The 27,246-nt window shown below is 43.7% G+C and overlaps 1 protein-coding gene across 4 annotated transcripts in view; it reads right to left on the bottom strand.

Annotated features, from left to right (window-relative positions):
- LOC135556661 (pleckstrin homology domain-containing family A member 7-like) overlaps positions 1-27,246 on the bottom strand; it is a 189,324-nt gene that overhangs the window by 36,498 nt on the left and 125,580 nt on the right. For all 4 annotated transcript variants that reach the window (XM_064990034.1, XM_064990037.1, XM_064990036.1 and 1 more), the window contains 7 exons: positions 25,411-25,483; positions 21,441-21,541; positions 13,386-13,567; positions 9,890-10,447; positions 8,895-9,477; positions 8,607-8,690; positions 5,759-5,812 (listed from right to left, as the gene is read on the bottom strand). In XM_064990034.1, coding sequence (XP_064846106.1) covers positions 5,759-5,812; positions 8,607-8,690; positions 8,895-9,477; positions 9,890-10,447; positions 13,386-13,567; positions 21,441-21,541; positions 25,411-25,483 — 1,635 coding nt within the window. The remainder of the gene's footprint in view (positions 1-5,758; positions 5,813-8,606; positions 8,691-8,894; positions 9,478-9,889; positions 10,448-13,385; positions 13,568-21,440; positions 21,542-25,410; positions 25,484-27,246) is intronic.

Raw genomic sequence — 27,246 nt, 5'->3', positions numbered from 1 at the left:
AGTAACAATAGTATTAGTAGTAGCAGTAATAATATTAGTAGTAGTAGTAACAATAGTATTAGCAGTAGCAGTAACAATATTAGTAGTAGTAGTAACAATAGTATTAGCAGTAACAATATTAGTAGTAGTAGTAACAATAGTATTAGTAGTAGCAGTAATAATATTAGTAATAGTAGTAACAGTAGTAGTAGCAGTAATAATATTAGTAGTAGTAGTAGTAACAATAGTATTAGCAGTAGCAGTAACAATATTAGTAGTAGTAGTAACAATAGTATTAGTAGTAACAATATTAGTAGTAGTAGTAACAATAGTATTAGCAGTAACAATATTAGTAGTAGTAGTAACAATAGTATTAGCAGTAGCAGTAACAATATTAGTAGTAGTAGTAACAATAGTATTAGCAGTAACAATATTAGTAGTAGTAGTAACAATAGTATTAGCAGTAGCAGTAACAATATTAGTAGTAGTAGTAACAATAGTATTAGTAGTAGCAGTAATAATATTAGTAGTAGTAGTAACAATAGTATTAGTAGTAGCAGTAACAATATTAGTAGTAGTAGTAACAATAGTATTAGTAGTAGCAGTAATAATATTAGTAGTAACAATAGTATTAGTAGTAGCAGTAACAATATTAGTAGTAGTAGTAACAATAGTATTAGTAGTAGCAGTAATAATATTAGTAGTAGTAGTAACAATAGTATTAGTAGTAGCAGTAATAATATTAGTAGTAGTAGTAGTAACAATAGTATTAGTAGTAGCAGTAATACTACAAGCAGCAGTATTATTATTATTATTATTATTATAGCAGTAATACCATTAGTAACAGTAGTAGTAACAGCAGTAGTAGTAGTAGTAGTAGCAGCAGTAGTAGTAGTAGTAGTAGTAACAGTAGTAGTAGTAGTAGTAACAGTAGTAGTAGTAGTAGTAACAGTAGTAGTAGTAGTAGTAGTAGTAGTAACAGTAGAAGTAGTAACAGTAGTAGTAGTAACAGTAGTAGTAGTAGTAACAGTAGCAGTAACAGTAGTAATAGTAATAGTAGTAACAGTAGTAGTAACAGTAGTAGCAGTAACAGTAGTAGTAGTAACAGTAGCAGTAACAGTATTAGTAGTAGTGGTAATAGTAGTAGTAGTAGTAATAGTAGTAACAGTAGTAGTAGCAATAACAGTAGTAGTAGTAACAGTAGTAGTAGTGTTAGCAGTAGCAGTAGTAATAGTAGTAACAGTAGTAGTAGCAGTAACAGTAGTAGTAGTAGCAGTAGTAGTAGTGTTAGCAGTAGCAGTAACAGTAGTAGTAGTAGTAGTAATAGCAGTAACAGTAGTAGTAGTAACAGTAGTAGTAGTGTTAGCAGTAGCAGTATTAGTAGTAGTAGTAATAGTAGTAACAGTAGTAGTAGTAGCAGTAACAGTAGCAGTAGTAGTAGTAACCATAGTAGTAGTAGTAGTAGCAGTAGTAACAGTAGTAGTAGTAACAGTAGTAGCCGTAACAGTAGTAGCAGTAACAGTAGTAGTAGCAGTAACAGTAGTAGTAGCAGTAACAGTAGTAGTAGTAACAGTAGTAGTAGTAACAGTAGTAGTAGTGTTAGCAGTAACAGTATTCGTAGTAGTAGTAATAGTAGTAACAGTAGTAGTAGTAACAGTAGTAGTAGCAGTAACAGTAGTAGTAGTGTTAGCAGTAACAGTATTCGTAGTAGTAGTAATAGTAGTAACAGTATTCGTGGTAGTAGTAATAGTAGTAACAGTAACAGTTGTAGTAACAGTAGTAACAGTAGTAGTAGTAGTATTAACAGTAGTAGTAGTAGTAGTAACAGTAGTAGTAGTAACAGTAGTAGTAGTAGCAGTAGCAGAAGTAACAGTAACAGTATCAGTAGTAGCAGAAGTAACAGTAGTAGTAGCAGAAGTAACAGTAGTAGTAACAGTAGTAACAGTAGCAGAAGTAACAGTAGTAGTAGTAGTAGTAACAGTAGTAACAGTAGCAGAAGTAACAGTAGTAGTAGTAGCAGCAGTAGTAACAGTAGTAGTAGTAACAGTAGCAGCAGTAACGGTAGTAGTAGCAGAAGTAACAGTAGCAGCAGTAGCAGTAGTAGTAACAGTAGTAGTAACAGTAGTATTAGTAGTAGTAACAGTAGAAGTAGTAACAGTAGTAACAGTAGAAGTAGTAACAGTAGTAGTAGTAGTAGTAGTAACAGTAGTAACAGGAGTAGTAGTAGTAGTAACAGTATCAGTAGTAGTAACAGTAGTAGTAGTAGTAACAGTAGTAGTAACAGTAGTAGTAGTAGTAACAGTAGTAGTAGTAGTAGTAGTAGTAGTAGTAGTAGTAGTAGTAGTAGTAGTAGTAGTAGCAGTAGCAGTAGTAACAGTAGTAGTAGTAACAGTAGCAGCAGTAACAGGTAACAGTAGTAGTAGTAACAGTAGTAGTAACAGTAGTAGTAACAGTAGTAGTAGTAACAGTAGTAGTAGCAGAAGTAACAGTAGCAGCAGTAACAGTAGTAGTAGTAACAGTAGCAGCAGTAACAGGTAACAGTAGTAGTAGTAGTAGTAGTAGTAACAGTAGTAGTAGTAACAGTAGTAGTAGCAGAAGTAACAGTAGCAGTAGTAGTAGTAGTAGCAGTAGTAACAGTAGTAGTAGTAGTAGTAGTAGTAGTAGTAGTAGTAGTAGTAGCAGCAGCAGCAGTAACAGTAGCAGAAGTAACAGTAGCAGTAGTAACAGTAGTAGTAGCAGAAGTAACAGTAGCAGTAGTAGTAGTAGTAGTAGCAGTAGTAACAGTAGCAGTAGTAGTAACCGTAGTAGTAGTAACAGTAGTAGTAACAGTAGTAGTTTTAGTAACAGTAGCAGTAGTAGTAGTAACAGTAGTAGTAACAGTAGTAGTAGTAGTAGTAGTAGTAGTAACAGTAGTAGTAACAGTAGTAGTAGTAACAGTAGTAGTAACAGTAGTAGTAGTAACAGTAGTAGTAACAGTAGTAGTAGTAACAGTAGTAGTAGTAACAGTAGTAGTATTAACAGTAGTGGTAGTAACAGTAGTGGTAGTAACAGTAGTAGTATTAGTAGTAGTAACAGTAGTAGTAGTAGGCCTAATAGTAGTGGCAGTTACTTTTGGGGTTCTACAACCCTGCCGCGTTTAATAAAATTTGACAAATCGGAAATGGACATTATAGACCTCGGTGTAGCGGTCATCTTGGAACGCAATGACTATTCCTTCAGAAACTGTCTGTAGAGGTTGTTTTCTGAAATCTGTCTTCACCTACTGATTACTAAAACAACACACTGCGTACTAATCATACTACATACGATTTTCAACATACTGTTTGGTATATATGTGCTAGGACCGGTGCTCGGACCCATAATTGAAGCTACATCGGATTTGAGGTCCAGAGCCCACAATGTTCTGTTTAGTCTTCAAATACTTGAATGTTCTGAGAGATATGAGGAAACAAAGGTTTTATAACAAGGGAGATGTAGATTCCCACAACAGTATCTGCTAGGCTGTATTCCATGTGGTTGAAACTGGCGAGCCAGAGCAGTTTGTCGAGCTTGTGACGAAGCCACACTCCTTAATTTGTGAAGACTCGGCCACCGACAACAATGTTAACAATGCATCCCATTGTTCCTATGCAGTTAAAACTTAATTTACATGATACATCTGTAGTTTATAAGTAATGACTTAGTGGCGGCCAGCATGCAGGCTCTTTCAACATGATGGCAAATTCAGCACTCTGATTGGTACGTGCCCACACCCATACAAGATGCTTCTTTACATCAGAGGCATGTGCGCAGAGAAATGAAACACAAAAAAATGGAAAGGGTTAAAAATGTTTCTATTCTGAGAGATGAAGAAACAAAGGTTGAATAAAAAGATTAGTAGATGACTGAAATATAAAGCAGCTGTATCTTCTGATTTTGCTCATTTGTAGAACAGAGAAGTCGACTACGACTTCATACGCTCTAAGATTGTCTCATTTAAGTGGTCAAACTTCCAGAGTTGAGAGAAAATGTTGGAAGTCTGGGAGTTTTAATAAATGGTACATTTGTTGAAGATATCCCATTAAAGTGGACAAGGTTTTTCAAGAGGACAAAAAAGCTTAATAGTTAAAATAGTTATCAAAAAGTTGTAAATAAGCACACTGGTCATGATTAGTCGACATTAGCCGACGGCGTTTCTAGCTTAATTGGGGTATGAAAAATAGCCTTCCAAAGAATAGGAAAAGGTCTGAAATAATTGATACAATATTTAAGATCCACTCCGGGATGAAGTTTCCCCTAGGTAAAGATCTAGGATCAGCATCCCCTACCCCAATCCTAACATTTGACATTTAATGGGGAAAATGCTAAACTGACCCAAGATTAGCGTCTCGGGGCAACTTCCTCCTACACCGTGAGAAAGCAAGGTGAGTGTGTTAGAGAACTTTGGCCAGGCGTTAGGCCTACAGGTAAGGGGGAACGCACAGAAGAGGAGAAAGAGAGGGAAGAGGAGGAGAAAAAAAGAGGGAAGAGGAAGAGAAAGAGATGGAAGAGGAAGAGAAAGAGAAAGAGATGGAAAAGGAGGAGAAAGAGATGGAAGAGGAGGAGAAAGAAATGGAAAAGGAGGAGAAAGAGATGGAAGAGGAAGAGAAAGAGATGGAAGAGGAAGAGAAAGAGATGGAAAAGGAAGAGAAAGAGATGGAAGAGGAAGAGATGGAAGAGGAAGAGAAAGAGATGGAAAAGGAAGAGAAAGAGATGGAAGAGGAAGAGAAAGAGATGGAAGAGGAAGAGAAAGAGATGGAAGAGGAGGAGAAAGAGATGGAAGAGGAAGAGAAAGAGATGGAAAAGGAGGAGAAAGAGATGGAAGAGGAGGAGAAAGAAATGGAAAAGGAGGTGAAAGAGATGGAAGAGGAAGAGAAAGAGATGGAAAAGGAGGAGAAAGAGATGGAAGAGGAGGAGAGAGATGGAAAAGGAGGAGAAAGAGATGGAAAAGGAGGAGAAAGAGATGGAAGAGGAAGAGAAAGAGATGGAAGAGAAAGAGATGGAAGAGGAGGAGAAAGAGATGGAAGAGGAGGAGAAAGAGATGGAAGAGGAGGAGAAAGAGATGGAAGAGGAGAAAGAGATGGAAGAGGAGAAGAAAGAGATGGAAAAGGAGGAGAAAGATGGAAAAGGAGGAGAAAGAGATGGAAAAGGAGGAGAAAGAGATGGAAGAGGAGAAGAAAGAGATGGAAGAGGAGGTGAAAGAGATGGAAGAGGTGAAAGAGATGGAAGAGGAGGTGAAAGAGATGGAAGAGGAGGTGAAAGAGATGGAAATGGAGGAGAAAGAGATGGAAAAGGAGGAGAAAGATGGAAAAGGAGGAGAAAGAGATGGAAAAGGAGGAGAAAGAGATGGAAAAGGAGGTGAAAGAGATGGAAGAGGAGGTGAAAGAGATGGAAGAGGAGGTGAAAGAGATGGAAGAGGAGGTGAAAGAGATGGAAAAGGAGGAGAAAGATGGAAAAGGAGAAGAAAGATGGAAGAGGAAGAGAAAGAGATGGAAGAGGAAGAGAAAGAGATGGAAGAGGAGGAGAAAGAAATGGAAAAGGAGGTGAAAGAGATGGAAAAGGAGGTGAAAGAGATGGACAAGGAGGAGAAAGAGATGGAAAAGGGGGAGAAAGAGGAGGAGAGAGAAGGAAGAGGAGGAGAAAGAGATGAGAAAGGAGGAGAGGGAAGAGGGGGAGAAAGAGATGGAAAAGGAGGAGAAAGGGAAGAGGAGTAAAAAAGGGAACAACAGGAGGAGAGCGACTCTCCATTGCCAATTCCCACCTTCAAGTCTAGATACTCCAGGTCCTTCTTCAGTTGCATGTAAGTATCGTCAACCTTCAGGGTGGAGTGGAGAGAAAGAAGTGTCAAGCAAAGCTTTATGGCATTCCAGTATGGAAGTGTACAGAATGATGACAGCTATACGCTTCCATATTAGAGATCTAACTGTATAGTCCATAATATTTGCTCTAATGAATCATTGATAATAATACATTGGATTTACACTGAGTGTACAAAACATTAGGAACACCTGCTCTTTCCATGACAGACTGACCAGGTGAATCGAGGTGAACGCTATGATCCCTTATTGATGTCACTTGTTAAATCCACTTCAATCAGTGTAGATGAAGACATGGATAATGTGTGTGTGCCATTCAGTGGGTGAGTGGGCAAGACAAAAGATTTAAGCGCCTTTGAACAGGGTATGGTAGTAGGTGTCTGAAGAACTGCAACACTGCTGGGTTTTTCCACGCTCAACAGTTTCCCGTATGTAACAAGAATGGTCCACCCCCCAAAGGACATCCAGCCAACGTGACACAACTGTAGGAAGCATTGGAGTCAACAGGGGCAGCATCCCTGTGGAATGCTTGAGACACCTTGTCGAGTCCATGCCCCAATGAATTGAGTCTGTTCTGGGGGCAAAAGGGGAAGATGTTCTTAATGTTTTGTACAGTGTATATAGCGCTACTCAATAACATCAAATCTACCATAATGGGTTATAGAATGCATAATAATGATTTGTACGTTCTTCTATAATCATTCATAGTGGATTATGAATTATGGGTGAGATGATTGTAAGCCTATTTTCAAGAATAGGCTATTGGATAATCGTCAACTGTGAGGCTTGTTATAAGAGGAGTAAAACATTCAATTGCGAAAAAGTCTAACAAAACCCTAATGTCATCCAAAGCACGCGTGCACACACGCGCACACACACCACACACAAGCTTCTCTATGTTATGCCACCTGAGACGCAAGACGTGCAAATAAGAAATGGAAGCTACAAGCAGCAGCTCCAACATCACAAGCCCAAATACGTCTCCTAGCAACATCTCAGCCACACACTTCAAAAACACAAAAACATTTGCGAGAGACATCAAAGCCCAGGCAGATAAAAAAATGTTTTAACTGCACCTAAAGCCAACCAGACCAGGATGACAGTATGGAAGCTAACTAGCACAACATGCTAACACACAGTACACAGCTACATGAGAGCCTAGCAGGGAGTACAAAAACCATATGTTGCCATGGCCTTACAGAAAGACACTATGGATGGCAGCCAGCCAGGCCACACAAACAGCCATGCGCCCAGGTTGAGCTCACATCAGTGGGGTAAAGAAGGCCAGGTGTACTGGGGGCCCCCACCTGGCTGCTGCTGCCGCGGCCCATGGGGCCTGGGGGGCCTAGTAAGGACCCCAGAGAAGAAGGGCCGGAGGAGAAGAGGGGGTTGTTGTTGGTGGGGCGGAGGTGGGGGCCAGAGGGGCTGTAGTTGAAGTGCTGCATCTGAGTTACCGTGTGGTGGCGCGCGGAGGCCATCTTTGCCTGATGCCTCCGGAGCTGAATGAGCAGGAGGGTGAGTTCCTCCGGCTGCGTGTGTAATAGCAGTGTGTCCCACGGGGGGCAGAGGGAGGGAGTGGGGGAGTTAACATCCCAACGCAGATAGACTGCCCAACAGTTAGCCAAGATACTCAGAGCTGTATAGAATACAGTTAGGTTTAACTGCTCGGTCCTGTTAGCACCAAACGTTCCATGATAATTACATTTAGGGTTGGCACAATTTCCGAATAATAGTGTTATCGACAATTATCGACAGTAACCGTGAACCTCCCCAAAAAAGAATAGCTTTCATACATTCAGTGTAGAAGGGGTGGGAATTCAACTTCCTTTTCAAGTAGATCTAGTTTACCCAATAGCAGTTTCACATTTTTACATTAAGAGGGTAAAGCTGTGTTGCATTCATTAGGTATTTTGTATGCATTATAATAAATTATAAGCTCAAAATATTTGTTGGCAAAAATGACAATAACTGTGGTCATTTGCATGGCAATTAATTACTACCCCAAATTCCATAATCGCCACAGCCCTAATTACATTCCAACTTTGCAATCTTACTGGAGCCCTCACAAAAGTCAAACAAATTGTAGTGGAGACACCTTACCAGTTTTGCAGGCAGTGTTATGTTGGCTAGCAAAGTATGCTAACTAACTAGCTAAGTTGTTTCACCCCACAGTTAGCCAAGTTTGCGAGCTAAAGTTATTAACAGTAAGTTAGTCACCGCTCCTACACTCTTCTGATAGCTACAGTAACAATTTTGTGTCACTAACACCTCTTAAAAAATAACAAAGTGTCTCCGGCTGTGTTTAAATTTTACCGATAAGGATGCAGTCCACTTTCCAAGTGTATTGCCTTGGAACTATTGATCCCGACACGGAGGCCATTCAAATATCTCCATCTGAAAACTGTATGAACCAGAATGTTGCTGGTTCACGTCCCATAGCTGTCCTAGTAAAGAAGTACTGTAAGTAAGTTAACCCGATGGCAAGGTGTCCACGTTATTCAAGAAACACTGTATGAACCAGAATGTTGCTGGTTCACGTCCCATAGCTGTCCTAGTAAAGAAGTACTGTAAGTAAGTTAACCCGATGGCAAGGTGTCCACGTTATTCAAGAAACACTGTATGAACCAGAATGTTGCTGGTTCACGTCCCATAGCTGTCCTAGTAAAGAAGTACTGTAAGTAAGTTAACCCGATGGCAAGGTGTCCACGTTATTCAAGAAACACTCGATCCCCGACTTCATGTTATTATCTAACACAACATGTTTGGGTTGTGACTGGATGCATGAGGCCGTACCGTCTTCCCGTGAAGGCTGGGCGCGCTGACCGTGTGTGTGATGTAGCAGGAGGGAGGGATAGATCGTCTGTCGATGGTGGCAGCCTGGTGAACACACACACACACACACACACACACACACACACACACACACACACACACACACACACACACACACACACACACACACACACACACACACACACACACACACACACACACCAGTTAAACAGTCCATTAAGCTGCTGTTATTACACCTGCATAATACTGTCAGAAAAATGACAAACCTGTCATTATACAAATTCTTACGTTGAGCAGCTGAGACTTGGCTCTCCGGGGAGACCCAGCCACAGGCACATCCAGCGCGGGCCTCTCTCCCAGGGGCATTACTACCACCCGGTCAGCAGGCGTATGGGGCCTCCGCGGGGGGGACAGGGCCCTGGAGCCCCGTGGGGGTCCCAGTGGGGGGATGTCAGAGGGATCAGGGGGTACCGACACACAGCGGGGCACCTCGGAGCTGGGCCGTGGGGCTGGGGGGGGGACTGTGGAGGGGGGCCGGTGCCCGAAGGGGTAGTCCGGGGAAGGTGTGTAGAGGGGGGCGGTGGGGCTGCCGTGACGGTACTGGTGGCGCTGCTGCCACTCATACAGCTGCCATACGGTGCCAGGCCCACCGATGCCACCCCCGTCCCTGGCACTGGTACCCTGGGAGTTCGGGGGTCCGAGGCGGAAGTGGCTAAGGCGGTCCTGGGCGTATTTGTACTCCCCGTGGCGTGCAGCCGTGGGGGGGCTGTGGCGTGGGGTCTTTGGTAGTGTCTGGTAGGCCTCCAGGCCGATGAACGTGGGCTGGGTCTGAGGGGTGTGGCGGGGCAGGGTGCTCCCTCTAGAGGGGGTACTAAAGGATGGAGAACAGGTCAGAGGTCAGACAAAGGCAAGATGGTGAACTTTGTGTCATCGTGTTGCTGATCTACATTTTTCTGGCTTAGCAGAGTCTGAGTACAGTAGTGAAACTAAGTGTTATGAAGCTTTGACTGACACATGTTTGCATTATTCCCAGAGCCCCACTAGAGGGAGATGTTGGCTCTGGCTATATACACCCTGTAACCTTTATGTCCATGACGCACATAAACCAACCAAACCTAAACACCGAACATTATCTAGTAGAATGATTTTGCGTGCGTGCGCCTGCATGTGTGTATGAAAGTATTTGCTTGAATGCACCACTACATTTGTGAGTGTTCTGTGTAGGGTAGGCCAATGATAAACACTCATATGAGTGGTGGTGTGACATGAACCGTGACCTTTACCCTTTGTGCTCGACCCTCTGCACCTTGACCCAGTGTTCCACCTGCTCCAGGGCACTCCTCCTCTGCACCTGCCTGTGAGTATCCATCACCTGGGGGGGCAGGGTGGCCCTCTGGTACGTCCCTGTCCCCATCCCGTTGGGCTCCAGGGTGGGTGTCCCGTTCCTCAGACAGGCCCCGGGGGGTAGGGTTGAGGCGGTGTACGACGGGCCGCGCATTTGCGCCCTGGAGGAGGGCGCAGATGTAGTTGAGGAGGCTGAGTATGGTGGAAGGGGAGAGAGACTGCTAGGAGGGACGGCGCCCATTTCAATTTCCATGTTCCCACCACCAAGGACCATTTCTGAAGCAATGGGATTGGGAGTGTCGTTCCAGAAGCTACAGTGCTGCTCGGTTTCTCGGTGGATGTCAGCCGGTTGGAGGACCACCCCATCGCTATGGAGATTGAGTTCGACTGGGGGATGGGGGGCGGTCTCAGTGTAGTTGTTGACGTGGTTGGTTTGTGGTACTGCCTGGCGCTCTGACACGCTGGGCATTTCCGATATCTCCGATGTTTCCGAAGGTCTAGGAAGAGAATGAGAGAGCGAAGTTTTAGTTCGGCTCTCGACTCATAGCAACAACACAATCATTGCCATTGTATCAGGACAGTGTAACTAGGGTTTGCACAATTCCAGTAACTTTCCCAAAACTCCTGGTTTGGAGGATAATTGTACAACCCTAGTAAGAACATTGAGTCTATCTCCACATGTTTCATACCTCTAACCTCTCACAGGAGTTCTGTTTAGAGCCCGACTGATATATCGATTCACCAATATTGGCCTTTTACTGCGGACGATAATTCCACCAATAACCAATATTCAATAAATAACATGAAAAAAGGCAATCTCATGCTCATCTGAATACTTGCTGTCATTATAGTCACAATGTATGAAATCAACAATTGAAGCATAGTTATTGGACAATTGCTCCTTCTTTCCCCGCCGTAAAACAGTATATCAGCAGATATATTTGTACGTTTTGTCCCCCAAAAAAACTATACGGTCAGGCTCAAGTTATGTTAGATCTAACTTTCAGTAGTTCACAAGAGTCATTATTTGATCACTTCATATCTCCAATGACAACTAAGTGCAGTGTTAACATTAGCATAGCATTTAGCCCTGATTGACACTAACATGAATGAAGGGCCCATCAAAGTAGGATACAGGGCCCTAGCCTCCCAGCTACAGGGAAAACCAGGCAAATCCCCCCCCATCTAGAGTAAAAAAAACTGGGCTACTTAGCATTAGCATATTAGTGTGGCCTAGCCTGGGTCTCTCACGCTCGCTAAGCTGACAGCCACTTGTGCTAAGGCAAACAGCTCAGCGTGGCTAAAGGACTGGCGGGGAATGAGCAGCCATATTTGCACTGATAGACACAATCATTTCCCTCCACTGACACATGAATAATAGATATGCACCTCTCATTAATCAAATACAGCGTTCCAGGATGGCTCATCAAATACAGAGCTCCAGGATGGCTCATCAAATACAGAGCTCCAGGATGGCTCATCAAATACAGAGCTCCAGGATGGCTCATCAAATACAGAGCTCCAGGATGGCTCATCAAATACAGAGCTCCAGGATGGCTCATCAAATACAGTGCTCCAGGATGGCTCATCAAATACAGAGCTCCAGGATGGCTCATCAAATACAGAGCTCCAGGATGGCTCATCAAATACAGAGCTCCAGGATGGCTCATCAAATACAGTGCTCCAGGATGGCTCATCAAATACAGTGCTCCAGGATGGCTCATCAAATACAGTGCTCCAGGATGGCTCATCAAATACAGTGCTCCAGGATGGCTCATCAAATACAGAGCTCCAGGATGGCTCATCAAATACAGAGCTCCAGGATGGCTCATCAAATACAGAGCTCCAGGATGGCTCATCAAATACAGAGCTCCAGGATGGCTCATCAAATACAGTGCTCCAGGATGGCTCATCAAATACAGAGCTCCAGGATGGCTCATCAAATACAGAGCTCCAGGATGACTCAACAAAGATATATGTGTGTACACTATGTACAACAACCGGACCGTTTCACCCCTATAAATCAGGTTAAATACAAAATACAACGACAGTCTGATGTTAACAATATACACAATGTTCATTACAAATACTATAGTATATAGCTACTTCACATGCTTACAAACATGCCATCAGTATGTACAGTACTGCAAAATGTAATATAATGTATTTGCATTAATTCTGTGTGAGCCCACATCCAGTTAACATGATACCCTAGACTAGACAGAGATACCTTAGCCTAGACTAGACAGAGATACCTAGACTAGACTAGACAGAGATACCTAGCCTAGACAGAGATACCTAGCCTAGACAAGACAGATATACCTAGCCTAGACAAGACAGAGATACCTAGCCTAGACAAGACAGAGATACCTAGCCTAGACAAGACAGAGATACCTAGCCTAGACAAGACAGAGATACCTAGCCTAGACAAGACAGAGATACCTAGCCTAGACAAGACAGAGATACCTAGCCTAGACAGAGATACCTAGCCTAGACAAGACAGAGATACCTAGCCTAGACAGATATACTCTAGCCTAGACAGAGATACCTAGACTAGACTAGACAGAGATACCTAGACTAGACAGAGATACCTAGACTAGACAGAGATACCTAGACTAGACAGAGATACCTAGACTAGACAGAGATACCTAGACTAGACTAGAGAGATACCCTAGACTAGAATTCTTTCCAATGTGTCAAGTAATTATATTTTTGTTTTCTCATGATTTGGTTGGGTCTAATTGCTGTCCTGGGGCTCTGTTTGTGGACCAGATTGCTTAGGGTACTCTTCTCAAGGTGCATCTCTTCGTGATGGCTGTTATGGAAGGTTTGGAAATTGCTGGTGGTGTGGTTCTGCATCAGCGGTTGTAGAATTTAACGTCTCTTTTCTGGATTTTGAAAATTAGCGGGTCTAGGCCTAATGCTCTGATGTTTTACGTTGTACACAGAGGATATTTCTGCAGAATTCAACATGCAGAGTCTCAATTTGCAGGCCGTCTGTCTGTCTGGCTCTCTCTCTCCAGCAGAGAGACAGAGCTGCAATCTCTTGGGCTCTGTGTGGGTGTTTGTTTGTGTACCAATGCAATTTGTGAGCATGGTGAATGCACTCTCTGCTGCAAAGGCATACACACGCATCGACACTCACAATCAATGAGACTGACAGACTGGCAAACAAATGTGTCTCTCTTTCCCCAGACAGACATATTCAGGAGAGACACAGAGTTAAGAATTGCCACGTACGCACCAGTCTCTCACTCACTCACTCATAAAAGTGCAAATTCCCAGACAGCGTCCCTCTTGGTTCCATGGTGAACTTTCCCCTAGGTACAGATCTAGAGTTCAGCTTCCCCTCCCCAGATATTAACCGTAACCATTGGTGGGGATAATGCTAAACTGACCCAGGATCTAGGCCAGGGCCACGTTAACGACAACTACCTCTTGAGGCTGGTGGTGTGGTTCTGCATCAGCGCCGCCTGGTTCATGGCCTTCACCCAGCCGTTCATGTCTTCTTGTGTGTCGGCGCTGAAGAAGTAGGTCCGCATGCCGCTGTGCTCCGCCTGCGAGCCAATTACAGAGCTCCGGTTGTAAATATATGAGCGCATGCCTGTGTGGCTGGCCTATGGGAGAGGAGAGAGGGAGGGTCAGAGTAAGGAAGAGTGATGGATATGGGATCAGGCAAAAGGGGTAGATAGCAGGGTTGGGGTCAGTTGAGTTTTGACTACTATTTTTTCAATTCATGAACTGAATTGACCCCAACCCTGGTAGAGATGGATAAAGAAGTGTTGAACAATTAAAAGAGACAGGGACATTAACCAATGTCTGCCCATGGAGACACAAACGCGTTCAAGTCAGCCAATAGCGAGAAAGAGAGACGTCAGCATCAGCCAATACAAACACAAACATATCCGTGTTGGCCAATATGGAAACTGAGATACTATAAGGACCAGCCAATAGACACAGAGACAAGAGACAAGAGGCCAGCCAATTGAGAATGGAGAAAGACATCCAGACTGACCAATGGACAAAGAGCAGCATGAGTGACATAACAAAATAATATCAAGGTCCTATCCAACCCACAACAGAGGACACTGTAAGCCAATCAACAAGAAGTAAGCCTAGAAAGAGCCATTGTGACATGGCCATACCAACATGCTGCTGAATTGTTTATACATACATGTCTTATGCTGGTCTTTATGGTTTGTTCTGATTCTCCACACGTTTCCTAAAGTGTGCACTTGAAGACTTCCCATCATGTATTTAACAATGGTGGGGAAACCACATACAGTCAACGTTTCCACCAATCCAATGTGTTTAAAATCCATGACAGGGAGTATGCAAGTGCACACTTTAGGAGAAGGATGGCAAATCAGGACTCCAATCAGTCCACATCCCTATGGCTGAGTTCCAATTCTCTAAGCCTTCATCCAGAAGTGTGCACTTGTTCACCCCCCTCATGTATTTACAAGCATTGGATTGGTGCAAGCATAGTTGGGAGGGAGTTTCTACCATTTTCTACCAGTCTGTTCCTTTTAAATACATGAGGGGAGAGTAGACCAGTCTTGGTGAGGGGGGAGTAGACCAGTCTTGGTGAGGGGAGAGTAGACCAGTCTTGGTGAGGGGGGAGTAGACCAGTCTAGTGAGGGGGGAGTAGACCAGTCTAGTAAGGGGGGAGTAGACCAGTCTAGTGAGGGGGAGTAGACCAGTCTAGTGAGGGGGTGTAGACCAGTCTAGTAAGGGGGAGTAGACCAGTCTAGTGAGGGGGAGTAGACCAGTCTAGTGAGGGGGAGTAGACCAGTCTAGTGAGGGGGAGTAGACCAGTCTAGTGAGGGGGAGTAGACCAGTCTAGTGAGGGGGAGTAGACCAGTCTAGTGAGGGGGGAGTAGACCAGTCTAGTGAGGGGGAGTAGACCAGTCTAGTGAGGGGGAGTAGACCAGTCTAGTGAGGGGGAGTAGACCAGTCTAGTGAGGGGGACTAGACCAGTCTAGTGAGGGGAGAGTAGACCAGTCTAGTGAGGGGAGAGTAGACCAGTCTAGTGAGGGGAGAGTAGACCAGTCTAGTGAGGGGAGAGTAGACCAGTCTAGTGAGGGGAGAGTAGACCAGTCTAGTGAGGGGAGAGTAGACCAGTCTAGTGAGGGGGGAGTAGACCAGTGTAGTGAGGGGGGAGTAGACCAGTGTAGTGAGGGGGGAGTAGACCAGTGTAGTGAGGGGGGAGTAGACGAGTGTAGTGAGGGGAGAGTAGACGAGTGTAGTGAGGGGGGAGTAGACCAGTGTAGTGAGGGGAGAGTAGACGAGTGTAGTGAGGGGGGAGTAGATCAGTGTAGTGAGGGGGAGTAGATCAGTGTAGTGAGGGGGAGTAGACCAGTCTAGTGAGGGGGAGTAGATCAGTCTAGTGAGGGGGAGTAGATCAGTCTAGTGAGGGGGAGTAGATCAGTCTAGTGAGGGGGGAGTAGATCAGTCTAGTGAGGGGGAGTAGATCAGTCTAGTGAGGGGGAGTAGACCAGTCTAGTGAGGGGGAGTAGACCAGTCTAGTGAGGGGGAGTAGACCAGTCTAGTGAGGGGGAGTAGACCAGTCTAGTGAGGGGGAGTAGACCAGTCTAGTGAGGGGGAGTAGACCAGTCTAGTGAGGGGGGAGTAGACCAGTCTAGTGAGGGGGGAGTAGACCAGTCTAGTGAGGGGGGAGTAGACCAGTCTAGTGTGGGGGGAATAGATCAGTCTATTGAGGGGGGAGTAGCAGAGTGCACACTTTGGAAGATAAAGCCCTTTGGGGGTCAACTCTGTCTTTTTGTCTATGGAGAAGCAAATCTTCTGAGCTGAGAGGGTTTTAGTTAGAAGATGGCCATCACTGCAAAAGGCAATTAGTGAGGCAATCACTCATGTCCTCACCATTATGTAGCAAATAAGAGCCAATCTATCTGGGGTGTATTCACAAGGATTCAATTGGAGGCTAATGGGCTGAAATGGGGAGGGGCCAACCTACATTTGTCCAATAAGTAACATTTGTTTTTTAGTTAATCAGTTGCAAAACATTTTGCTACGGATCCAACATTCGTCCTTTAGTCCAGGGCTCTTCAACTCTGCTGGGTTTCTGTTCTACCTGATAATTAACCCTGTGAGTGCCGGAGCCTGTTGGGTTTCTGTTCTACCTGATAATTAACCCTGTGAGTGCCGGAGCCTGTTGGGTTTCTGTTCTACCTGATAATTAACCCTGTGAGTGCCGGAGCCTGTTGGGTTTCTGTTCTACCTGATAATTAACCCTGTGAGTGCCGGAGCCTGTTGGGTTTCTGTTCTACCTGATAATTAACCCTGTGAGTGCCGGAGCCTGTTGGGTTTCTGTTCTACCTGATAATTAACCCTGTGAGGGCCGGAGCCTGTTGGGTTTCTGTTCTACCTGATAATTAACCCTGTGAGGGCCGGAGCCTGTTGGGTTTCTGTTCTACCTGATAATTAACCCTGTGAGTGCCGGAGCCTGTTGGGTTTCTGTTCTACCTGATAATTAACCCTGTGAGTGCCGGAGCCTGTTGGGTTTCTGTTCTACCTGATAATTAATTGAACACACCTGGTGTCCCAGGTCTAAGTCAGCCTCTGATTAGAGCGGAACAATGAAACTGTCTTGGAGGTCCAGAGCTGAGTTTGAGGGTCTATGAAAGGGCTGTGTTTTAAATGGCACCCTATTCCCAATTACTGCACTTCTTTTGATAAGGGCCCTGGTGTGATTTGGAACCAGACGGCAGCCCATGCAAATGCTTTGTAATGAACAGTGATTGAAAACAAATTTCTTTCCCTCTTTGATTCATTCATTAAAAATGTATGCAGTTTAATTAACTTTGTGGAGATGAAGTGGGAAGTGTCTCCGTAAAAGGAAGCAGAGGTGTAATGTAATTTGGTTGCCATTTCTTCATTTGAGTGTTAGTATCTTATTAATGTGGATTTTGACTGACTCGATGATTGATAGAAACAGGGCTTTTCAAGTTGAGGGTGTTGTTAGTGACACGACAATACTTACAACAGCATACACACATATATTCACACTCACACACACTCCTGCAGGTTGACAGTTTAATACTAAGGCTCTTAGCCCCAGGCAGTGGTTCTGGAAGGTCAGGCCAGAAGGCTGCCTCTCCCCCCTGGGGAGGTCTTAAATCTGCTCCCTGGCTTGGCCCGGCCTAGTCTGGGTTAAGCCTATAGTGTACACTTCCCCTCTCCTAACCATTTGTGGGGGAAATGCAAAACTGACCTGAGATCGGCATCTAGAGGCAAAGTGCCCCTACTCCATACAGTATAGCAGCAGAAGAGATAACGTAGCTACTGGCCAGGCCACAGTGTAAACCAGCTGTCTAATCCCCCTCACTCACCATCAGCATATTGCTAGCTTATGGTAGCATCTTCAGTTCTCTGGACAAGCTTCTAGCTGTTAATTAACTAGCTCAATAGGTGGACAAGCTTCTAACTGTTACTTAACTAGTTCAATAGCTAGACAAGCTTCTAGCTGTTACTTAACTAGTTCAATAGCTGGACAAGCTTCTAGCTGTTACTTAACTAGTTCAATAGCTGCCCTGTTGTTCATAGGTGGATGTACAGCACATGCTCGCCTACACCCTCACTGTCTTGTACAGCTAACCTTCTGGGGACACACAATTCAGTCCCATTCAAAATCGTATTTTCCCTAAACCTAACCCATACTCTTACTTTAACCCTAAAACTAACACTAGCTCCTAACCCTTAACGTAATTCTAAACCTAACACTAATTCTAACCTTAACCATAAACCCCTTAAAAATAGCATTTGACCTCATGGAGACCAATAAAACATCCCCAGTTTATCAAATCTTTGTTTGTTTACTATTCTTGTGTGGACTTCTGGTCCCCACAATAATATTTAAACACTGACACACACACAATCCTTCTATACCATCTGCAACCCTGTAACTTTCCAATAACTGCTGTGTCTTTTCAGACCAATATAATTATGTGCAGACATGGAACTACACAGAGCCTGGTCTCCAATAACAGCCCTAACCACAGCCTCTTCACTGTAGCAAGAATGCCGAGTGGGACATTCAGTGCACCGTGTGACCGTCACACCTCCACTGCTCACCCTGGGCAAGTCTCTCTCCCGCTCTCCCTCCTCCTCAAAAATAGCCTGTAGTCCCAGACAGGAAGGCTAAAAATAGCAGCAGTCCTCTTCTTCCTCTCCCCAGCCCCTCTCAGACAAGCAGGTGGTTTTTTTGTCCCTTTTTCTAAATCCATTATATTCCAGATCAGCATAGGGCCTGCGTCACATCCCAAATGGGAGCCTATTCCCTACATAGGGAAAAGTAGTGCACAAAAGTAGTGCACTATCAAAAGTAGTGGACTATGTAGGGGCTAAGGTGCCATTGGTACATAGCCCTGGTCTCTAAACTGAGAACAAAAACTCAAACTCTCACATAGAAATACGTTTACCTCCAATGAAGACATGACTCGTTCAAATATGTTCCGGAATCCACCATGTCGAATGGTTTCTACTCGTCTGCATAATGGAAATGAAGATTGGAACTGTATAGGATGTGAATATTGTGTTTAATAAATGTTGCCTGGTCCCAATTCGGTTTGTGTTGCCTTGACAACTACTATTGCTTGACTAAGGCCATAGGAGTCAGCTAGACAACACAAACATGTGATGCCAGAACAGCAGGCATTTGAGGAGAACATAAATCTTATTCCACTGAAATAAAAATCTATCAAATAGTCAGTCAATCCTCCTCCATGAGTGGCATGTTGGATATGAGAGCAAACAGAGGAAATATGAAGGTTTAGCCAACACACATAACGAGGTATGAGCAATGAGATCATACAAGAAGGAGAGAACAGACTAAATGGAGTAACCAAGACTCATCAGTCTCCAAACAAGCATGCTCCAAACAATAAGAACCATATACACACTGTCATGGTATATATTTCCTGTTGTCTGGCAAATGACATGGCAAAAGCAGTAACTGTAGTACAAGTGGTTGAGAGGCCAGTACCTATTTATGAGTGGACGGTGAACTTGTGTGTCATTGGACGACCTCGCACACTCACAGGGGTCCCAGTGAGGCAGCCCACCAATAGGAACAAGAGAGGGAACAGAGTTCAGCGAATAGGGGACAGGGGGTCACCAGCCTCCTAGCTAGGTTGGTTGCCTCAACAGTGAAGGGGAGGAGTGGGAAAGGGAGGTTCTAACCATGGGGAAATATTTTGGGGATGAAATAGTAGTACTAACTCACGGTAGTGTTGAATGGTTGCAGCACAAACAAACTGACATAAAGAACAGACATCTACAACAGTTCCAGTCCAACCACCTTTCCCCTCCTAATCATTTCACACTGAGATATGGACCAGCTTGTATGTATTGGTAGCCTGAGAGTGACACGCTTCATTGGTTAGTAAAGAATGATGGCCTTCATGTACAGCGCAGCTAGCCTGTTCTGCTTATAGGGTGGTCTCTAGCAGGGTAACTAGGGTTACAGGTATTAACGGGGGAGGGGGCACTACTCCTGACATTCTAACCTGTTCTGCCTATAGGGTGGTCTCTAGCAGGGTAACTAGGGTTACAGGTATTAACGGGGGAGGGGGCACTACTCCTGACATTCTAACCTGTTCTGCCTATAGGGTGGTCTCTAGCAGGGTAACTAGGGTTACAGGTATTAACGGGGGAGGGGGCACTACTCCTGACATTCTAACCTGTTCTGCCTATAGGGTGGTCTCTAGCAGGGTAACTAGGGTTACAGGTATTAACGGGGGAGGGGGCACTACTCCTGACATTCTCCCAGCTCTTCTATGGCACCAACAGAATCTTGGATCAGAAAGTAGAAAACACATGCAAGCCATTCTCTATGGGACTCTGGCTACCACACACACACCCACACACACACACACACACACACACACACACACACACACACACACACACACACACACACACACACACCTGTGTGACAGAAAACATGAGTTCAGCAGCTCAGTAAAACCTGTCTTTGATAAGGGCTTGGAGCCGATTACCGAGCCATTCCAGGGTCAATTCCAACCTGACCAGCCCAGATCTCCACTCCGCCTTCAACTGCATTTAGCCTGTTAGAGTGCAACTGCAAACTGGGTCATAAGAGTCTTTCTCACTGCAGTGGCGTTAGCAGTAAACAACAAACATAAACAGTAAACAACAACCATCAACAGTAAACAACAACAGTAAACAACCATAAACAGTAAACAATAGTAAACAACAACAGTAAACAACCATAAACAGTAAACAACAGTAAACAACAACAGTAAACAACAACCATCAACAGTAAACAACAACCATCAACAGTAAACAACAACACCGCCAGATTATGAACCAACTATAACAAGACAACCGGATAGCAGTGCTCCTAGGGTCCCAAAATTCCCAGGTTTTCTCAAAATCCTGGTGGGAAGATTCCCAGAATCAGGAGGGAATAAGCAGTAAAATCGGGAAAGTTAGCAGAATTTCCCAACCCTACTGACAGCAGTGTTCCTCAACTCTGGACTGTCCTTGGGTAACACCAAGACTGCACAATTTTGTTCCAGCCCAGCACAAGCACACCTTGTTCAAATAATGAGGGGTTAGATGATTAGGAATTAAATAGAATCAGGTGTTCCTTTGATGGGCTAGAGTTGAGGAACACTGCCTTGGGGACTCAACAGGTTTGACCTGCGGGGGTCTGGGTAGGGAGGAAACATTGACTTAACATTAAATCAATGCCAACAGCCAGAGGGGCAGGAGAGACTGGGGGACATTACTAGGAGACACTGGCCTATATTATACCTGCCGTCTGGCATACAGTCAAGAGACTGAAACTTAAACCCCCATCGACTCAGCATGACAAAAGAGGCAAGCCTGTATGTAGTGTGGAAAGAAATGTCACAGAACCACACTGGCTTCCTGTGGGAATGAAACCACTAGCAGAGAATATTAGAGAAAGATGTGCTTAGTCTAGAACCAGATATACAGCTAGAAGCTCAGCCTCTGTCACCGATATAACTGTGTCATAGCGGGTAGGATGTCCTAAAAATGTACACCTTATTCTAGGTCTGTAGAGAACCTATGGTTAGAAACAAGGCATTTTTTATAAATGTAGTGTCTTAATTTAATAGACAAGCATATTACAAAGTGATCAATAGAGAAAATCATCAATAGCCAATGGGTTGGGAGGATGGATGCAGTTAAATATCTGATTGGATATTATCAATCCTTGATTGAGAGAATTCTTCTTGTGAGCATAGTGACCTCACGGTGATGCACTGCCTCTAAGCCATCGGTTGGTCAAATAGCAGTCAATATGAAGCAGAGTCCATTTGTGTCAGTCCACAAAATGCTAACTGCAAAAAAGTTGGCTGTATTTTTAACAGTAGGCATAAATATTAACCTGTGAAACATACAACATAAAGCAATAGAACATTTAATTAGATATAAAATAAATAAATAAATCATATAAAGATAAACTCTTGGTCGTACCTTGAATGCGTACTTGCGGATGATGTGGTCTTCAGGCTCCACGGCTGAGATGACATAGCTGGGCAGAGGAATACTACCCAGGACTGACTCTTCCCTACTGTCTGTTAGCAGAGGGAGAGGGAGAGATAGAAAGAGGTGGGAAATAGAGAGATGAAGGGCAGAGGAATGTCACTTACAGCCCACTAATAACATTTCCCTCCTCCACCACTATAGTCCCCCCCCCACATGGCAGAAAAACCAGTCAATCACCCCTGTCCCTTTCATAGCCCTCCTCCATACCGCCAAACCGCTGAATCTCTCTCTGCCCATCCAGTTGGCATGGCCCGTTCATACCACTAAATCTCTCTCTGCCCATCCAGTTGGCATGGCGCGTTCATACCACTAAATATATCTCTGCCCATCCAGTTGGCATGGCCCGTTCATACCACTAAATCTCTCTCTGCCCAGCCAGTTGGCATGGCCCGTTCATACCACTAAATATCTCTCTGCCCAGCCAGTTGGCATGGCTGGTTCCCGTCCGGCATCAGTTATTGTCAGGCCACTATGTGACCATTCTGAATCCAGAGCCTGGTCATATCTTAATTAACTCACACAACTCTCACGGGGGAGTGTTTCCACCGCTGTACACTAGAATTTGTGTGTGGGGGGTGTGTGTGTGTATGGTGGGGGGCTGTGTGTGCGCTTGCAGGATTAAAGAGTAATTGGTTAAAAATACATTCAAGGAGCTTTGAAGGAGACATTCCCCATATGGGGCCTCCGGACAGCGCTTTTATCTGCCCCTTACACAAACACACTGCAGAGCACACCAGACCTGTCTGGGACAATGAGGATAGATTACATCCTAGCAGGACACCAGGGGAGTGACACAACATCTTCACGTTTAACCCACGTGTGTGTGTGTGTGTGTGTGTGTGTGTGTGTGTGTGTGTGTGTGTGTGTGTGTGTGTGTGTGTGTGTGTGTGTGTGTGTGCGTGCGTGCGTGCGTGCGTGAGAATGGCAGAAGTATGAAGAGCAAGATTAATGAAGAAGGAGACTGTAAAGAACAGAAATGGAGCTGATGGTGACTGAAAGAGATGAGATTGAGTGGCATGAAGATGGAGGGAGAGAGAGGGAATGAGAGGGAGAGTCAAAGTGAGAGAAAGTTTGAGACAGATTCACCAGAGCTCCAGCACAGCAACACAATTAGACCCAACCAAATCATGAGAAAACATTTACATTTTACATTTAAGTCATTTAGCAGACGCTCTTATCCAGAGCGACTTACAAAAATAATTACTTGACACATTGGAAAGAATTAACAAAAACAGAGCAAACTAGAATGCTATTTGGCCCTAAACAGTGCGTACACAGTGACAGAATACCTGACCACATTCACAAGGCTCAGCTTATTTCCAGGCTCGTTAGGCAAATACTGTCATTCACAAAGCTCAGCCCTATTTCCAGGCTCATTTGGCAAATACTGTCATTCACAAAGCTCAGCTTATTTCCAGGCTCATTTGGCAAATACTGTCATTCACAAAGCTCAGCTTATTTCCAGGCTCATTTGGCAAATACTGTCATTCACAAAGCTCAGCCAAGATCGGCGTCGAGTCTTGAGAAAGGCATTTGCTGAAACATCGACTATAAATAGCTTATTTTATGGTAAAATTATTGCCTTTCTATCAGAGCCAATATAACTTTAATAGGATAGTTTGATATGATGAACATTGGATGCAAAACAGATCATCATAATGTTTTTGTTTATTAGGATGTCCATTACTTTCGCAGAATCAGCAGCTACTCTTCCTGGGGTCCCCAAAAAAAGGCTCTGTATAATACTGTGTTGCCGTGAACTCATTTTGGACTTGGGGACTGAAGAGACCCCTGGTGGCATGTCTTGTGGGGTATGTATGGGTGTCTGAAGAGACCCTTGGTGACATGTCTTGTGGGGTATGTATGGGTGTCTGAAGAGACCCTTGGTGACATGTCTTGTGGGGTATGTATGGGTGTCTGAAGAGACCCCTGGTGACATGTCTTGTGGGGTATGTATGGGTGTCTGAAGAGACCCCTGGTGACATGTCTTGTGGGGTATGTATGGGAGTCTGAAGAGACCCCTGGTGACATGTCTTGTGGGGTATGTACAGTGCCTTGCGAAAGTATTCGGCCCCCTTGAACTTTGCGACCTTTTGCCACATTTCAGGCTTCAAACATAAAGATATAAAACTGTATTTTTTTGTGAAGAATCAACAACAAGTGGGACACAATCATGAAGTGGAACGAATTTATTGGATATTTCAAACTTTTTTAACAAATCAAAAACTGAAAAATTGGGCGTGCAAAATTATTTAGCCCCCTTAAGTTAATACTTTGTAGCGCCACCTTTTAGAACCTTTCCCTATATGTATGGTGAAAGTAAGTAGTTAACTTGTCCACAATTCTCTCCATCAGTTTGCTAAGAACAGGGAGCAAACGGATTTGGCGGGAAAAGGGGTCCTTCCACGCCTGTACACACACACACACACACACACACACACACACCCACCCTTTAGGCTTAGGTTAAAACTTCTTAAGGCTAGGGGGCAGTATTCCGTTCGGATGACTGACATGCCCAAAGTAAACTGCCTGTTACTCAGGCAAAGAAGCTAGGATATGCATATAATTGTAGCATTGGATAGAACACACTGAGGTTTCTAAAACTGTTAAAATAATGTATGTGAGTGAGTATAACAGAACTGATACGTTTTCTTTTTAGGTCACAGTCCATTCAAATGCTTGTCTATGGGATATTCAAAGGAATTCCTCCCAGATTGCAGTTCCTATGGCTTCCATTAGATGTTAACAGTCTTTAGAAAGGGTTCCAGGCTTGTTTTTTGAAAAATTAGTTAGTAGTTGTCTTGTAGTAGTTGTCTTGTGGCGCGTGTGGATGAGGGCGCGCACTTCGTTATTTATCTCTGGTATTGAACACAGTTGTTTCCGTCTTAAATTGTATTGTTTATTTACATATTAGGGTACCTGAAGATCGATTAGAAACCTTGTTTGACTTGTTTGGATGAAGTTTACTGATAACCTTTGGGATTCCTTTGTCTGCATGTTGAACGAGTGGAACTGGTGGATTACTGAAGCAAACGCGCCAACGAAAGTGACTTTTTTGGGATATACTTTATCGAACAAAATGTAAAAAAAAATGTGTAGCTGGGACCCTTGGGATTGCTAACAGAGGAAGATCTTCGAAGGGATTTATTTTATCGCTATTTCTGATTTTTGTGACGCCTCTGCTGGTTTGGAAAATGTTTTTAATGCTGGTGTATGCAGGGCATTGTCCTCAGATAATCGCATTGTATGCTTTCGCTGTAAAGCCTTTTTAAAATCTGGCAAAGCGGTTGGATTGAAAAGAAGTTAAGCTTTTAAATTATGTAAGACACTTGTATTTTCATGAATGTTTAATATTACGATTTTTGTATTTTGCGCTCTGCAATTTCACCGGATGTGCCACCCAATACAGTCTGCTACCATTGTCAACAGTTTCCACATCTAGGTAGTCTACACCTGGAGGCTTATCATTATCGCTGGATAACAACTTCAATGAACGATGCAGTTTTCTGCCCATTATATAATGTAAGTTACTCCAGTCACAGTTTTGCTCTGTACTGAAAGTGCTCCATCTTGAAAACTGGACTGCTGGCATGCACACTTTTCTGGAAATGTATTACCAGTGCACTATTCAACAAAGCCTGAGTGTCTGTTTTTGCTCTATTGCCAACTCCTTGTCACTCATTTGGTATTACAACTAGTGACAACGAGTTGGCGATGGATCACAAGCAGACTGGCACACAGGCTAGTAAGTACCTGGTTAATTCAGGAACGTATAACCCATTCTGTGCTCACACCTTGGTGCCAAGTCTGTGCTACAGAAACAGAGCTATAAAGTCATCAAGTCTACACTTACATACCAGGTCAAATCCCCCCTAGAGCACGCACACAATCGTCTCACCTTTGTAGTAGAACAGGCAGTAGTCAGCCAACACAAACCACTTCCTCTTCCAAAGCCTCATCCCAGAGCTGTCCTGAAAAAGAAAGGGAAAGAGAGTTTATTGGCCTGCTACGTCTGCCATGGCTTTTTATTTTTTTTTACACCTTTTCAAACTCTCACAGGCAGGGGAATGAGGGAAGCAGATGGAAGACAAAACCCACTTCAAAACAGCTCTGGTCAAAAGTAGTGCACAACATAGGGAATAGGGTGCTATTTGGGAGGAAGACAGTGAGAACAGTCTACAAATAGACTTGAACAATACGATCCATACACCCAGCTAAGGCTGCATGATACGGGCAAAAAAAAAATTGAATTGCAATTTTATGACCAAATATTGAGATATTAATCAAAACACTTGGGTGACTGGAATCATAAAAATAGTTCTTCTTTGTAGCAATCTGTTGACTGCATTTTACCTAACAGAACAGCATGCAAACGTACAACCTTAGTGGCAAACAGAGAGGGAGGAGGAACTGTACTGCTTGAGTGACAGGGCTTGGTGTGTGTGGGAAGAAGCCATAAGAGGAGAGAGGGAGAATCTCTTGCGATATGGATATTGTCAATATTGCAATTTCAATGTGAATTCAATTAATTGTGCAGCCCTATACAAAGATATCGGTTTATCCAATCTCTGTTGTCTTACAAACACCCATCAGCTAATGAGCTCTATCTTATATTTCCCACTATCAGCCAATCAGTGTTGTCCTACAAACCAAAATCAAACAAAGAGCTCTATTCTACATGTCCCAGTACCAACTAATCAGTGTTGCCCTACAAACATCAACCAATGAGCTCTATCCTATATCTTCCACTATCAGCCAATCAGTGCTGTCCTACGAACACCTATCAACCAATGAGCTCTATCCTGTGTGTCTATGTTTCTCAACAAATGTTTTGCACCACTTTGTGTCAACCAATGAGCTTTGTTACCTGTCTATCACCTTCATTGGCTTGATTACCTTGTATATATGTCCCACTATCAGCCAATCAGAATTGTCATTCTGTTAAGGGAATTTTTATCAATGATGACTAATTATGTATACATTACAATCAGGACTGACTAATCAGAATACTATTATGTTACTGTATATGTACTAATACGAATACTATTATGTTACTGTATATGTACTAATCCGAATACTATTATGTTGCTGTATATGTATGAGTTTTAATTCTTGATCCCAGTACTGAATATAAAGTGTGTGAATGAATCAAGGATGAGAACAATGACGGTCTGTTCCTGGGTAGGAATGAATGAACGATATCTTCAGACCGGCTAGAATGCTTATCTACACGAGAAGACCTCGGCTCGTAAATTATATTAAATTGGTAGTGAGACGGATGTGGGAAGGCTTGAGATACAGCCTTTGTACTGGAACGGAGATGGCACGGGTTGGTGCTGAAACTAATGACGTCATTTTCAGTTTATAACCTGTGGTAAACTGTATCGTATTCAGTACTCTACTGTATCGTATTCAGTACTCTCGTGAATAAAGGCTACTATTTGACTTTAAGACCGGGCTCTGCCATTTCTATAAAATAAGGGTCATACAAATTCTTATGAATTGACAAGAGTGTTTAATTTTAATTGGGAATTAAACAGAGGAATTAAATTCCTGCAACACCTATCAACCAATGAGTTCTATTCTGCTTGTGTCAAGCAACCCAACGCATGCCCATGTGACGTGTCCATGACCCCTGTTGCCATGGCAGCCTATGATAGACAGCAACAAGTAAGTGTGTGTGTATGTACGTGTGTACAAGAGTATATGTGTACATGTGTGTGTTTCGTGTGTT

Source organism: Oncorhynchus masou, chromosome 15 (genome assembly GCF_036934945.1).
Source record: "Oncorhynchus masou masou isolate Uvic2021 chromosome 15, UVic_Omas_1.1, whole genome shotgun sequence".
Taxonomy (NCBI): Eukaryota; Metazoa; Chordata; class Actinopteri; order Salmoniformes; family Salmonidae; genus Oncorhynchus; species Oncorhynchus masou.
The sequence above is the reverse complement of the archived record's forward strand: the minus strand, read 5'-3'. Positions and strand labels throughout refer to the sequence as shown.